We start from the raw sequence: 15026 nt of genomic DNA on the forward strand, positions 1-15026 counted from the left end.
CTGTGAAATGAGGACAGTAATGGTCCCTCTCGTGGTTGTAAGGATGAAAAGTAATATAGATATGTTGTCACCTGCGGTAGGGAATACCCCACCTCTGCCTAGAACCCAGGTCTCACCCAGTCCTGTCCCCTTGAGGAGACCCTCTCATGGACTCTCCCTAGAAGATTTTCTCTCTAAAGATTGACCCAGTTATTAATGGTGAACTGAACCTTTCCTCTAGGCTTCTCTGTTTCTCCTCCCCACACCAGGACTTTCCCAGATTTCTCTCATCTCTCACTTAGCACCTCAAATGCATTTCCTGCAGAGAACTTCTCTTCTCATTTGCACCCACAGACACCCCATAGCTGGCTTCCCACATTCTAAGAGTAGGAGCCACTTTTCCTCCTGCTGCCACGGTTGACTTCTTGGGATTCTTCTTACGGTTTTTCTGTTCCTTTCAGCACCTCTACCCCTGCTAGTTTGGGGCCACGGTTCCCTTCTGGTCTCTCCCCTAAGAGGGCTAAGCCTGTGAGTTCTTTTACAGAACACAGACTGCTGGACACTCAAACTGCTGGCAAGGCTAGGGCCCCAGCTTTGGTGGGTCAAGAGCCTCTGACCAAACCTCACTGGTCTCTCTGGACTCCTGAGAACTGCGGAGGCCCTGTCCTTACTTCTTTCCGAAGAAGGGGCAAAGCAAACTGTTTCACAGCTTGTGGGATCCTATTTGCAAATCTGGACTGCTTACTGGTCGCACCACTCCCTTTTCCTTCAATGTAGCACCCAGAAAGGAGCTGCAGTCACGTGCCCTGCAGGAAACAACTCCCCACCTCCAGCCCCAAGAACATCCCATTACCTACTGCCAAAGGCTCTTCTCCCTGCCTGTGGGCCCAGAGGAGTGGCCACTTTACCTTTCTTGCTATCTTGGCTCAGCCTCCTTTCACTAGGACCAAACAGTAGCCACCTTCTGCTCAGATGCCTGGCTTTTGCTTCCAGGAAAGTGGTCTTGGCCTAGAGGTTAATAATTGTTGCTTAAGAGTGTGTGCTTGCCTCAACTGGGAGCATCTTCAGGTCAGGAGTGTGTGTGTAAGACAACTTCATTCTCCAGAATTTTCTGCTGGAGAACAAAGCTATTGTAGCTCCTGAGGCCAAGCCAAGCCAAAGTCACATTAGAGAGAAGCCAGGAGAAGGGAGGGGGGACGGGCAGGTCTAGGTCTTGGTGGGAAGGAGCTTCAAAGCAGATCTAAGAATGAAATGAATCCCAGGGCCAAGCTCCTCCCTTTTCCCCCTTTCTCATTCTGTGCAGGGCAGTTTGTGTATCCTTGGGCCCTCTCTGAGCCCCTGCCCACACGAAGTTGGGGTGTGGTGTATTAACAAAAGTCTTCCTGTGGCCCAAGGCTAGAGACCATCATAGAAAAGCCCACATATGCTGCAGAGAGAGGCCGCTCTCTGGCCAGATGGCATGAGGCAAAGCCAGCATCCAGGCCCTGGGCCTGGCTGCGGGCAGATCTCAACCACCTAGCCAGAGTCCGTGCTTGCCGCCTGCATCCCCTGCACACCACACGGTGCTTAAGTGGCTGAATCAAGATAAAGGATGGATTGAGGGCCTGGAGAGAGCCCTGCTGCCACTGACTGATCCTCAGCCCTGGGGCTTTAGGTGGCCTGAGAGGCAGAGTCACTGCAGGATAGCACTCGGGAACCTCATCTTAGGCCTGGAGTGCTCTGTACCATTCTGGCTGACTGACTCCCCAACTCTGGCCAAGCTCTGGAGCTGCCACTAGTCTGCTCTGGTTGCTCCTAGGGGTCTCCTGCTTCCTCCATCTCTACCCATCCCTCTCCTCCCTGCCAACTCTGAGGAGGGGTGAGAAGCTCGGCCTTACTGACCCCTGGTTCCCAGACCTCCCACAAGATTGATGACAACACAGCTTTGCTCAGACAGGATCAGATGTTTATGAAACAAGTGAATATTCACAAACTGTGGGAGAAACACACCTTCCCAGTAATAAGAAAATCTCTGTATAAAGTGCATTTTGCCTGCGACCATCTCTTCCCCATGCTGGCCCTTGGATCAGGATTTGGGTCAATGCTCTATGGCAGCCCCGAGGACACCTGGGCCAGAAGAGGGGAGGCATGAAGCAATCGTGGAGCTCTGGGCCACGGGATGCACTGTCCTCTTGCCCTGCCCCATCCCAGAGTAGACCCCTCCATTCCACTGGGAATGGGCCAGCTTGCCAGGGATGGTGAAGTAGGGGGAGGTGGTCCTGCCAACTTGTACCTCAAGGAAGAGGGCCATCATCTAATAGGCAGGAAAAGGGAATCATCCTGGTATTTGAAGGTGCTGCTAAACAAATACTGACTCTGGCCCCAAGCCTTCTGGCATTCGCAATTCCTCAAAATAGCCCTTCCAGACTCATTCTACTCCCCTTCTGGCAACAGCCCCCAATTTTCTTTCCTCCTGGCTGGAGCTAAGGGAACAGAGAAGACCCCAACCATCCCACTGCTCTGAGTATATACCATCACCTGTGTCCTGCTTCCCCCACAATATTGTGGGACATTTTTAGTGAGGGTGACATACATACAACAGTTGGACTCTAAAGGCAGCTCTCTGGCTGAGAAAACCTGAGGACATCTCAGGAAGAAGCCTGTCAATGTGCTGGACAGCTGTAGGAGACAGAGGCCTGACCCCAGGGTTCTGGTCTGAGGACAGAGGAGGACAATGAAGGACAGGGCAGGGGCCAAGGGAGTTAACAGCTATGAGGCTGGGAAAGGTCACAGGGGAGGTAGAGAGGAAAAGGCCCAGAGGCCAGCTTAGTGTTACATGTGAGGACAAAAATCCAAAGAGGAATTAGCCTCTCAGTTACGCACACATCTGTACACACACACACACACACACACACACACACACACACTCTTTGTGGCTCAAGTGCAGGCCACAGGGTGGAAGGAAGACTTGCTCTAGCTGACCATACAGTCCTTTTCATTATGTGTTTCTCAACACAGGCGTTCAACAGTGGGAGGACTGAGGTGGGAGGCCAGGCCACTCCTGGAATGCAAGGCCTTGGCTTCTCTGGGTCAAACCTCCCACCTGCTGCTTCTGGAAGGGTTGGCGGGCTGGGTGAGATCTCTACTTAGACATTTCCCTACTGTCCCTGGCAGTTCCCACCCAAGTCTGTCTGCCAGGGTCCTGGTATCCAGCTATTGAGAGAGCTGACACAGCAGCTTGGATGCTGACCAGTCCCAGGCAGGCCCCAGAAGCCTATAGACCACAGGACAGAATGGCTTTCCTGGCTGAGTGTCAGCTGACCTCAGTGGCAGCACTATGGTGTGGCCAGGGGAGCCAGGGGGCTTTCTACCACCAGGAACCTGGCTTCTTCCCAGTGGAGGCACTGAGTCTCCACAGTTTGCACTGAGGCTGGCTCTCAGCTTCTGATGAAGGAACAGTAAAAGCTGGGATTCAGTTCCTAACTTTAGGTTTTCAGTCCCAGAAAGGTGGATGCACTTTTTAGGCTAGCGTCTACAGTACTGTGTATATGGCACACTAGTCAGGTATCGGGGTGTACCTCCCTATGATGGTGGTAAGTTTTCAGATCTTTTTATAGCCTCATGTTCAGTCCCAGATGCCTGAGGAGGGGTCTGGAGGACCCAGTGGCAGGAGATTTTAAAATGAGAAAGAAGCCAGACCTGGTGACTGTGTCTGGACAGCATGTGTCTCCTCCAGCCTACCCAGCCTCCAGGGTCTAAAGCAGGACCTCAGCAGGGCTCCAGCCGCTAGAATCCCACGCTCTGGACAAGAGCCAGCCCTCCTGCTCCTCAGTCTGATGCGATGAGAGAGGGAAGGAGGGGGGCTCAGGGTCAGAGTAGGGTGGAGCAGATGCCAGAAACCCAGCGAGGGCCTACTACTCTTCTATTCAGACAAGGCAGCTAGTCACAGGGACAGGTTTGGCTGAAAGTCACTGCCATGACCTCTAGCCTGGTGTCTGGAGGCTGAGGTGAGCTGCTACATGTGTCCCTCCAGCCCAAACAGTGTTCAGAATCACAAGAGTGTAAACAGATGCATGCACACGCAAACAGGCACACCACTTCTTCCTCCCCACACGCGTACACACATGCACACATGTTCGCTCAGTCTCTGTCGATGACCAGCTTTTCTGCAGGCTGCACTCTGCTGCCATGGTGGCTGTTCGGGCTCCCAGGCTTTGCTCACGGAGCTATAGTGCTGCAGCTGAAAGAGAAAAACAAGTGCAAACAGAAGCGTTCAGAAGGCTGCTTGGTTGCCGAGGGACACAAACTCCTTTGGCTGCTTCCCTGGGGACACTCAGGCTGAAAACTAGGAAGAGCCTCATGTAAACTGCACCAGCCACAGCACCTGGGGAGCCAGCGGGGGCCTGAACACAGTCCCTCTGAGGCAGTGACACAGGACAGGCTGTCCCCTGCACACCTTCTGAGCCTCCTGGCACCAGGCCTCAGGGCAGGAGAGGAGGGAGAGGAGGCCATACAGACTCATCTGGGGCCCTGGGTGATACTCCCTGATAGGACAAGGGCAGTTTTCAAATCAAGGCATAGTGGCTGCTTCCAGAGACACTCAGAAAACAAATGAAAGAAGCCAGCTGGGACGTGAAGATGAAGGCAATGACTGAGTTTAGAATCAGCAGGTGAGCAAATGTCCACATACAGAAAAAAGAACCCTGGCACTGTGTGAGAAGATGTGGGGGGGAGAGCAGTCACGGAGACACAAGGAGAAGTCATTTTAAATATTTATAACATCCTGAATTTGGGGCAGAGGGAAGAAATGGCTCGTGTCTGATAACAAAGGACAGGGTAAGCCAGTCATAATGCTGGGTTGCCTGTTTATAAAGGTCTAGTGTCTCTGAGAGTGTACAGACATGTGGAGTTTCAATTAAGGTTTGTGCAGTTTAAATTATGGTGAGGCAGGTAATAATAAGGCTCAGTATACTTTGTGGGTCAGGCACTATACAGTTGTGTTATGGCTGACTTGTGTCCCTCCCTCGCCAAATTTGTATGTTGAAGGCCACATAATGTGACTGGATCTGGAGAAAGGGTTTTTAATGAGATAATTAAGTTAAAATGAGGTGATTAGGGTAGGCCCCAATCCCATATGACTGGTAGCCTTATAAGAAGAGATTATGACACAGGCACACACAGAAGATCATGTGGGAATATAGGAAGAAGGCAGCCATCTATAAGCCAAGAAGGCCTCAGAGGAGACCAACCTGCCAGCACCTTGATCTCAGATGTTGAACTCCCAGAATTGTGAGAGCATAAATTCCTGTTGCTGAAATTCCCCCAGTGTGTGACACCTTGTTATGGCTGCCCTAGCAAACTAATACAGCTTGTGATTCTGTTAATCTTGAAGATAAGGCCTCTATTTTTACAGATGAGAAAACAGGAGGTAGAGAGGATAAGTTGCGCAGGATGACAGCATCAAAAGTGGCAGAGCCAAGTCAGGAAACCCAGGTCTGAAACCAACACCCATATTTTTACCATTAAGTAATCTATCATAGCATTGCTCATCAAGACTTACAGAATAGAAACGGAAACTCAACGTGGTGGCACGAAGACCAAAACACATCTGAGCAACATAAATGGAGGGAAAATGCTCTGAAGAGTCAAAGACACCGGAGTCACAGATTCAGACAGTGTTCTGACACATGCAACCCTTTAAAGACAAATGTGAAATCTGAAGATTTTATCCAGATTATACTAAGTTATCTAGAAGCTAGGTAAAATAAGGAGCAAATGTAAGAGCGGGTACCGGAATGGGTCAGTACAGTCTTGTTCTTTAAAATACCTATTATTTTCAGTAATTGTTTCCTTTAGGCTTGTACCATAATAACTTAGCCATGCTTTTCCTATAAATAAATATTTTAGTTTCTTTTCTTTTCTTTCTTTCTTTTTTTTAAGATTTATTTGAGAGAGAGAGCACAAGCTGAGGGGTTGGGGCAGAGGGAGAGGTAGAAGTAGACTCCCCGCTAAGCAGGGAGTCTGATGTGGGGCTTGTTCCCAGGACCCTAAGATTACAACCTAAGCTGAAGGCAGATGCTAATCTACTGGGCCACCTGGGCGCCCCAATGTATTAGTTTTTAATACATTCTATACACACACACACACACACACACACACACACGTTATTTGAAACATGCTGTGATATATATTTTACCCACAGGTCTCTCTCTGGCCCCTTTTAAGCCAGAGCTGACTTTTCTTCTGAAACTGAAAATTTCAGTATTGGAGAGCATCCCATAACAGGTCCCCTTACCGAATACCTGTATTTATCATGTTTTCTCCACCTTTAGGGATGAGGGAAGATAAAGAACACATAAAAATTCTTTAGAACACAGAGTATTACTCTGGGGTTCTTGAACTCTTTCGTTCAAGGATAGGTTGAAGGGGGCAATCCATGAGGACCTTGAAGTTTTTACATTTTTCTGTATGTGTGAATAGCTACAACTTCCTGGGGAGGGCTCCACCCTTTATCAGACTCTCCAAAGCATTGGCAACCCCAACAAAGTCTGAGAACCAATACCTAGATATGGCTGGAAAAAATGTATTATGAAATGAATTTCACTTGTTGGAGAAAGGGTTTTTAATGAGGTAATTAAGTTAAAATGAGGTGATTAGGGTAGGCCCCAATCCCATATGCCTTATAAGAAGAGGTTACTAGGTTCCTAGGAATTTAAAATTTTACTTGTGGCATGCATTGTACATCTCACAGGACTGAGGTAGAATTCAAAGCAATGAAACCTTTATACCTGGGGAGAGAGAAAGCTGCCTCTTTTCTAGATTCTCTGATCAAATTCCTGGCAGCCTAATTGTATAAGCAAATTGTTTATTTGTAACCAGTGCTCTTCATAGCTTTTGGCAAACTTGCCTCTAAGTGCTTCTGATTGTTGCTTATAGAGCTAGGGCTTAGCAACAGAAAGTGAGTGGCTCAGAGGATACCGGGTATGCGTTAATGGACGAAAGATTTCCAGGTTCCCTCTCCATCTTGACTCTACAAGGGAAGAGACACACGCTTACTTCATTGGGCCACGGCACTCCACAGTGGCTGTCCAGGGGCTAGGGGGCCTTTATGAAAGAGTGGACGGGTGCTCTGCCTTCACTCCTGAGATCATGGGAATAATGGATCCGTGTACTTGCTAACAACATTGGCTTGCTTTGGGTTCAAAATGCCCTTTTCAGGGACAAGCTTATTTCAGATACTTAGACTGTCTTTTGCTACAAAGATTCAAAATCCTTTTCTTCTCTCTCTTTTCTTTTCTCTCTCTCTTTTTTTTTTTTTTAAGCTGCTCATCTTCATTATGTTTTCTCGGGGGATGGCCTAAGACTTTCCAGGTCACCATATGTAAAGAAAACACTATTTTTCAATCAGGTGACTTTGTGAGCATCTTTAAAAGAATTTCAAAGATGATTTTCTAAAATGCTTTGCCTGTCAACTTTCTTTAGTGATTCGTTTTTTTTTAATTTTTTTTTATTTTTTAATTTTTTTTAATTTATTTATGATAGTCACAGAGAGAGAGAGAGAGAGAGAGAGAGAGAGAGAGAGGCAGAGACACAGGCAGAGGGAGAAACAGGCTCCATGCACCGGGAGCCTGACGTGGGATTCGATCCCGGGTCTCCAGGATCGCGCCCTGGGCCAAAGGCAGGCACCAAACCACTGCGCCACCCAGGGATCCCTTTAGTGATTCTTTTACACCCCACAGTGAAAATGACCCATTATACAATCTGTCAATGGCATTCACTGAATTCAAATTAGGCTATAATAAATCTCATGTACTTTAAAGTATGATAATCAAGAGGCTATGTTCTTTAACGTGTAACAGTTTCTTTTTCCATCTGGCACACACTGGTAATGAGTGGGTATCCCAGTCTACTACAAGAACCTAAGATGTACCCTGTTGCCTCCACCTCTAAAATCCCAGCAATGTATTTGTCAGCTCCTCAATTATTCTACGTTACAATTAAACGTTTTCCAAAGGAAAACAACAACAAAAAGAACCAATGCCTAAACTTAGAGTAGTGTAAGCAGTCAGGTGGCTCTAGGGCTAATACTTCAGACCCATGTTGACTTGGGCATGATTGTGCTATGGGGCAGGCTCAGGAAGGGAGCTGGCAGTGTGTGGGCCACAGATTTGCCCCAGTGACCCAAGTCCATTATGGCAGGTTCAAAGACACAAACATAGAGAACCATGGTTTGGAAGAACCATCTTGTTCTTGTCCACAAAGTTAGTCAGAGGTCCAGTCAACTAGTTCCTAAAGCTGCTAGATCAGCAGATGACTAGATAGTTCCTGTGCTCTTGTTCTTAAGCCAGAGCATAAGTCTTCAGATAAAAAGGGGCTGGGGAGATCAAATTATACCCCACAGAAGTGATGACAGCAGCACTAAAAGAAATAGGAGGAATGGCTTGCAGGAGGCACCAAGGAAAAAATCAACTCCTAAAACATGCACTGCAAAATCAGTCTCTCAGTTGTCCGACTCTTCCAACCTGTCGCTGAACACAAGAACCACAGAGGCAGCTGCTGGAGCACAGAGTGAGTTGACGACTACCTCCTTCAGCGCACCTAGTGTTAGGGTCACCCCTGGGGGTACCTGTGTATTGGATGCTAACAAGAAATCCCCATCTGTGAGTCCACCATTCCCCTGAACCTACCCAGGAGGGTGTATGGATGAAGTATATGCGTGAGCTCCGTCAGCAGAGGATATCTCAATGGCTCAAGGTTGCTAGAAACTTCGTTTGGAGCCCATAACCAAGTCTTAGTGCCCAGGAGCTTGAAAGGGATGGAGGGCTTGCTACCAGCTCCCAGGTTAGGAATGGGGAAGTACAGAGGTACAGCTGGGCTAGGCTGGGTACAAAGCTGGGCTCTCAGCTCCGTCTCATTCCTCGTGTCAATGGAACCCTTTCCCTTCCTGCACTACACAAATCCTACAGCAACAGGAAGAGGATGTCAGTCAGCCAAATGCATCCAAATTCTCATTTCCAGGGTGAGAAGTACAGAGAGGAGACAACTCAGCAGGCAAAGGCTCCCAGGCAGAGTGCAGAAGGACCGCAGCATGCTCACTGGTCGGAGCAGAAAGCCGGAACACCACACTGCATCCACTTCCACTGTGAGGTGTTTGAGATTGCCCACTGCCTATCACACACGTTTCATGCAAGGAGAGATATACAACTGAAGAAGTGCCAAAATAATGATGAGGAGATTCCAGGCATCTGGTTTTCTGCAGTGAAGCCCCAGGGCTAACCCCGCTCTGGTGAACTGTGGGCAGGGGAGGGGAGGAGAGGGGCCATACATGGCCAGAAGCCTTTTGTATTCAATGGGGCTTCTCAACAGATCCCTATGTACCAGCCCAGCGACAGGCAAGTGGATCACGTGAGCTGGTTCCCCATGGTAAAATGATTGGACCAATAAGAAAAATCTGTACACAATTGGAGGCTAATAGAATCCTGAGCAGTCAGCAGCTTTGGGGATTATGGGGAAGCCTCTGAAATGATAGCTATTTGGGGGCTGGCTTATTTTTCAGTTTAGTGAACATTGTACAATAAAACCAGATGCAGAACAGACATGGGTGTGGGTTTTAGGTGAGCATGAAACCTACTGGTATCAGGGCGTGTTTTACACTGTAAGTCACTGCTCTACAAACTGCCACAAGTCTGAGACATTGGAATAACAGAATCACAAAACTATAGAGCTCAGGGCGTAAGGGGGCCTCCAAAGGTACAGGATGGAGCCTTTGGGCTGGTAAAGAATGATTAGTCACACCTTACACATACAAAATCTCAGAAAGGCTAAGTATCCTGTTCCAAGGCACACATCTAAAACTGACCACGGGAAGAGGGGAAAAGGGACAAGTCTGCTTCTCAGTAGAATACTGTGTCAACTTAGGCCACATGATCACAGCGCTGTGGTCCATTTAGCCCAGAGTGCTGCTTCTAACGTAACAACAACACAATCCAAGATGCCTAGAGAAGTGTATGCAAGATGATAACATGACTTCATCTCTGTGGTGCATTTAGCTTGTTCAAAAGCTTTGTGTATACGGTTTTACATTTTCTTCCCTAATGTGTATGCTCAATGGGCAGGGCAGGTGACAAGATGCTAATATTGCTATTTTACTGAAGGAGATGCTGAACGTTGTGAGGGCCAGGCACTACCACCAGACTACAGTAAAAGACAAGTATACTCTCTTCTCTCAGGGTTTCCAAACAATGCCTTCTTCCCCAGTCTGTCTTGTCCTCTGGCCTCCTGGCCTTCACCTCTGAGCAAGTAGCCATGGTGAAGGGCATAGTAAACCCAGAGCCCTTAAGATCCCAAGAGGGCAAGACCAGAGACAGGCTGACTTCTTCACCCTTGTAAGGTTTTCACTTGGGGTCATGGCTATCACCTCTCAGCTGACTCCCCCACACCACCACTTCCTCTGCAGGGCCCCAGCCCAATGCTTCCAAAAATGCCAGTTTGTTTATTTCACTCTCCTGTTCCAAAATGCTTCTTGGCGTCCAGAGTACACCAAGGATTCACCTGCCTGACATTCAAGACTCTTCATGATCCAACTCAACAGCAGCCTTCTGTTCTTCTAAAATTATTATGATAACAGTATCTGTAATAATAATACTGGATATTCATGAACTTATGAGCCAGGCATTGGGCTAATTGCCTTGCATATTACCTAGACACTGTTAATGGTCTACCAGCATCCAACACTTCCTAGCTACCGAGACCTATAATTTGTTCAGGGACTCAATGGCCTGACACAATGAATCATGACTAGTCTAAGTCAGTGATTCTCAAAGTACAGTCCCAGAAAGGCAGAATCATCAGCTGCTGGGAACTTCTTAGAAATGCAAATTCTCAGGACCCACCCCAGGACTGAATCAGAAGCTCTGGGGGTGGGGCCCAGCAAGCTGTGGTTTAACAAATCCTCTAGGGGATTCTACTGCTCACTGAAGTTGGAAAACCAATGGTCTCAACCAATCCTAAGCCAGGATTGGATCCTGGATCCCCACTTCCCATGGCTGGGGGTGGCTTTGTGATTTGGTGTGGGCTCATGAGACCAATGTGAAAAGCTGGGAGAGGGGTATTCTGGGAAAGCTTCTATTTTCTTGATAAAAAGGAAGAGATGCATCCCCTGACAATTTTCTTAATATAAAACTGCAACCTCCCCAATGCCCCAACCTTTACTTTCTATCTTCTTACCAACTTAATTTTTATTTCATACCACTCAGAGCCTCTTGACTCTATTTGTTTATTGTCTGTCTCCCCCAAAGATGCACTCAAGAGGGAAGGGCCTTTGTCAATCTTGTTCAGCACCTCCCAATATTCCAGTGAGCACAACAGTATCCAGCAAACTGTGGCCCAAAACTTGGCGTGTGTTTACTGATAAAGGAGTAATGATGGCTGAGTCTGTGGCAGCCACTTTGACACCATGAAGCAAGAGAGTCTCAGAAAAACTGGCTCTGACATTGCTGAGTCACCAGGCAATGCCCACCCCAGCGCCTCTTGGTAGGTAAGAAAAATAAATCCCTATTTGCTTGAGCCACAGCAGTCAGCTTCCTACTTCTAACAGCTGCACATATTCCTACCTGACAGATGGATTTAATAATAATTTAGTCTTTGCAATAACCAAATTTAGGGGTGAGGAAATGAAGTCCTATACCCGTTAAATAATTTGTACAAGACCATGTAATCCTGAAGCTATTTTTCTTGTCCAAGATGCCCTCCTTGTGGCCTAAATCCAACTCACCTTTCAGCCCCCAGTATAAACGTCTGTGTCACATTCCCTGATCACCCCAGCCCACCAACAGCTGGCTTATGATAAGCATGGGCAGCCTAAATCATCAGTGTAGGATTTACAAATTATTTCTTTTTCTAAGAAGACTGTTAAATGCTTGTGGATGGGCACCACAACACATCTTATATGCTTATGCTCCCCTCCCTCACACACCTGGTGACAACACTTTCATGATGAATTGGATGCCATTAGCTTACTGAGCAACCTTGACCCAGACGTTTAACCTCTCTATTCTTTGATCTTCTCAACTGAAAGTCAAATTATCAGCCTGGCAAACTCCAGATTTGTAAGACAGAATGAACTTTGCTTAGTATCAAAGAACTAAGAGATAACTAAGAGCATAGTATCTAAGGCTTCCAGTGCTTCTAGAATAAGCTAGCCCAAATCTATCAGCAACATTTATGACAATGAGCCTAGTAGGGTAAAGGGCACGAGTATCAAACACTTGCTGTCTCACCCAGTACTGGGCACAGACACTCAAACCAGACGGCCCCGCCTGGCCCCGAAATGGAAGGATTGGGATAAAATCAACTGGCTCCACAGAGGAAAAGAAAATCACTCTCCAGTCTAATGACACAGACATGACACATAAAGAACACCTGAGATAATGACTTAAAGAGAAGAGTAATTTATATTTCCCTAAGAAAGCCATGAAAATCCCTTCCTGCTCTGTGGAAGGAACCACTTTTTATTTTTGTTTCTTTAATGATATTCAAGGGACTTCCAAGAAAGCTGAGTGCTGACAGGGAAGTGCAGAGCCAAGGCCACAAGGAAGGTGAGAATGGAGGAGCAGCTTTAAGAGGCACAGATGACAGGCAGCCAGATTCTACTGGTCCTCAGTGGGGGCTGGGGCTAGCGGCCAGCACACATCCCTGTGCTTTCTTCTGAAGGACAGTGCTGCCCTCCGCTGGCCTGCCTATGGGATATGGCCTGTCCGCAGCGGCAGAGGGTCCTGGAGCCTCCTCATACCTGGCCATGGGGTCATTTCTCCCACAGCTTCACCTCTGGGGCTCTGCTTTATTTTTGTTGGATTTGACTCATTTTGACAAGTAGAAAGAGCCAAAAAAAATTTTTTTTCCCTAGTTGGTAAAGAAAAAAAGGCTTGACTTTTAAATTTCCTTTTAAAATTCAAAAGGTATAGAGATCAGAATAGAAGAAATTTAGAGTTGAAATCCTAAAAAGAATCATGCGATCCCCACCAGGTTTTTATCTAGTTTGTGGAGTTTTAACCTTTGGCTCCAAACCCACTCCCACCTCTCTCAACTTTCTCCCTAAAGATGAATCTAAGTTGCTGTCACTCACTCTCAGACATCCCTGCACGGCAGCTCTGGGGTGGGCAACTCTGCCACCCTGGCCCGTTTGCTGAGTTCTTCACCCGGTGGCTCCTCGGCTGCTTCCAACTTGCGTTTCGGGGATGCTGGGCCACTGGGTAGTGGTCTTGGGCCTGTAGGGAACAGGTCAAAGTATCACACAGACTGTGCAGAAAGCCAAGATGACCCAAAACTGGGCAGTGGCAGCTCTTTAAGGGGTCAGGGAGCCTGCATTAAAGCCATGCAGCACACGCTCCTTAGGCTTGCCCCTCAGCCTTCCTTGCAGCAGTGACTTTGCCTGGAAATGTCTAAGGAGAGCACGACCAGGCCTGCTAGCAGCCCCAAACTCTGGGAGCTCCAGGCCAGAGACTAATTTGATGTGTCTGCTGCTCTTGCTCTGAAGGTCAGGCATTCCCTCCGTGATGCTGGATCAGCCTCCTGAAGCAGGAATAAGCAGCACCCTCCTCTGTGGAGCCAGTCTGGCTGGGCAAGCTAGAAAAACTCCTGGGGTTCTTGCCGGTCTCATCTTACTGCTATTCATCCCATTGCTGAAGGGAGGAGGTCAAGAATTTGGCACCACCACCAGGCTGTGCTGCCTCCTTGCCCTTGCTCCTGTTCACACTGTCCCCTCCACATAGCAGGAAGAGTGAGCTTTTAAAAACACAGACCAGCTCCCACACCTCCCGCCGGTGCCTTCTCAGTGCGCTGGGGACAGAATCCCACTCCCCACCGAGGGTGCGGAGCCTCAGAGGCTACTCCTGCCACAGCTCATCCCCATCTCATTCTAGCTCCTCCCTCAGGATATGCCAGCCACACTGGCTTCCCCTTCTCTGCTCCTTGCGTGAGCTGCACTCACTCATTCTATCTCTGGATCTTTTCTTGCTATTCCCTTTGCCTGGAAGGCTCTTCGGCCAGTTCTCAGAAAGCTGCGTTGTGCTTGTGACTTGGGTCCCTGCCAAGAGGGGCATTCCCTGACTGCTCCAATCTAAAGTATGGGAAGGAATCCCTCTTCCCCAGCCCCTCTCAAATGAGGTCATTCACCTTTATTATCCCCAAAAGCACTTGTTAACTGAAATAATCTTGCACAGTCCCTATTTGAGTCTCCCAAGTGGAACATAAGCTCTAAGTAAGGGGCACAAACTCATTTTGGCCTTTGTCTTCAGCCCTCAATGACTCAAGTGGCAGTAGTTCTGCAGCATCCTCTGGATGGACACAGGCCACAGGAGACCAGCTGCTACTCACCTGCACTGCTCATGCTCCCAGTCTGGCTTGAGCTGGGCTCTGCCACGGGGTTGCTGAGGTCTTCCACGCAGGAAGGGACAGATGCCAGCAGACCTGGGAGAGAGGCAAGGGAGCAACCAGGATGTAATCTCACAGGACTGCAGAGGGCCACAGGGCAGTTAAAGACAAGCCAAAATGACAGGGGCCATAGGGTGCTGGGCCATGACACTGAAGCTTTATCTCTTCCCACTAGCCACAATTAAGAGAGGCGTGATCCAGCCTAGCATGTAGTGCCGTGCCCTGGGAAATCAAGTCAACTTAACAGCTTAGAAGAGAACACTTGGCCTCTCTTTACAAATATCTGAAAATTCCCTCTGAGCCCACAGACGCTGTCCTTCCTGCTAGAGGATGGCGGTGGGAGTAGTGGCTCCTTACAGAGTCCCCGGTAACGGGAGAGCTGCTGGTAAATCTGCTTCATTCGCTCAATGTTGAGCCTGCTCGTCTCAGCATGGTTGACAATGGGCCGGGGGTAGTCCACACCAATGATGCACTTGGCTGCCTTCTGAATGGACTCTGGAGCATTCCAGGGCTCATAGATGTATCGAGAGGGGAATCCTTTCAATATAGGCAGGTATCGCCTGAAACACACACATCGGACAGCCAGTCAGCACACTGTGACTCTCCTTTAAAGGGCCAAGCGTACCTTATCTTAGAAG

The 15026-nt window shown here is 48.2% G+C and overlaps 1 protein-coding gene across 2 annotated transcripts in view; it reads right to left on the reverse strand.

The window, feature by feature from the left end:
- Positions 1-1902: 1902 nt before the first annotated feature.
- CRY2 (cryptochrome circadian regulator 2) overlaps positions 1903-15026 on the reverse strand; it is a 34582-nt gene continuing 21458 nt past the window's right edge. For both annotated transcript variants that reach the window (XM_041722115.1, XM_041722116.1), the window contains 4 exons: positions 14746-14948; positions 14332-14424; positions 13082-13223; positions 1903-4198 (listed from right to left, as the gene is read on the reverse strand). In XM_041722115.1, the coding sequence (XP_041578049.1) occupies positions 13084-13223; positions 14332-14424; positions 14746-14948 (436 nt within the window). In that variant the 3' untranslated portion in view covers positions 1903-4198; positions 13082-13083. The remainder of the gene's footprint in view (positions 4199-13081; positions 13224-14331; positions 14425-14745; positions 14949-15026) is intronic.

The sequence above is a fragment of the Vulpes lagopus genome, chromosome 11, assembly GCF_018345385.1.
Source record: "Vulpes lagopus strain Blue_001 chromosome 11, ASM1834538v1, whole genome shotgun sequence".
Taxonomy (NCBI): Eukaryota; Metazoa; Chordata; class Mammalia; order Carnivora; family Canidae; genus Vulpes; species Vulpes lagopus.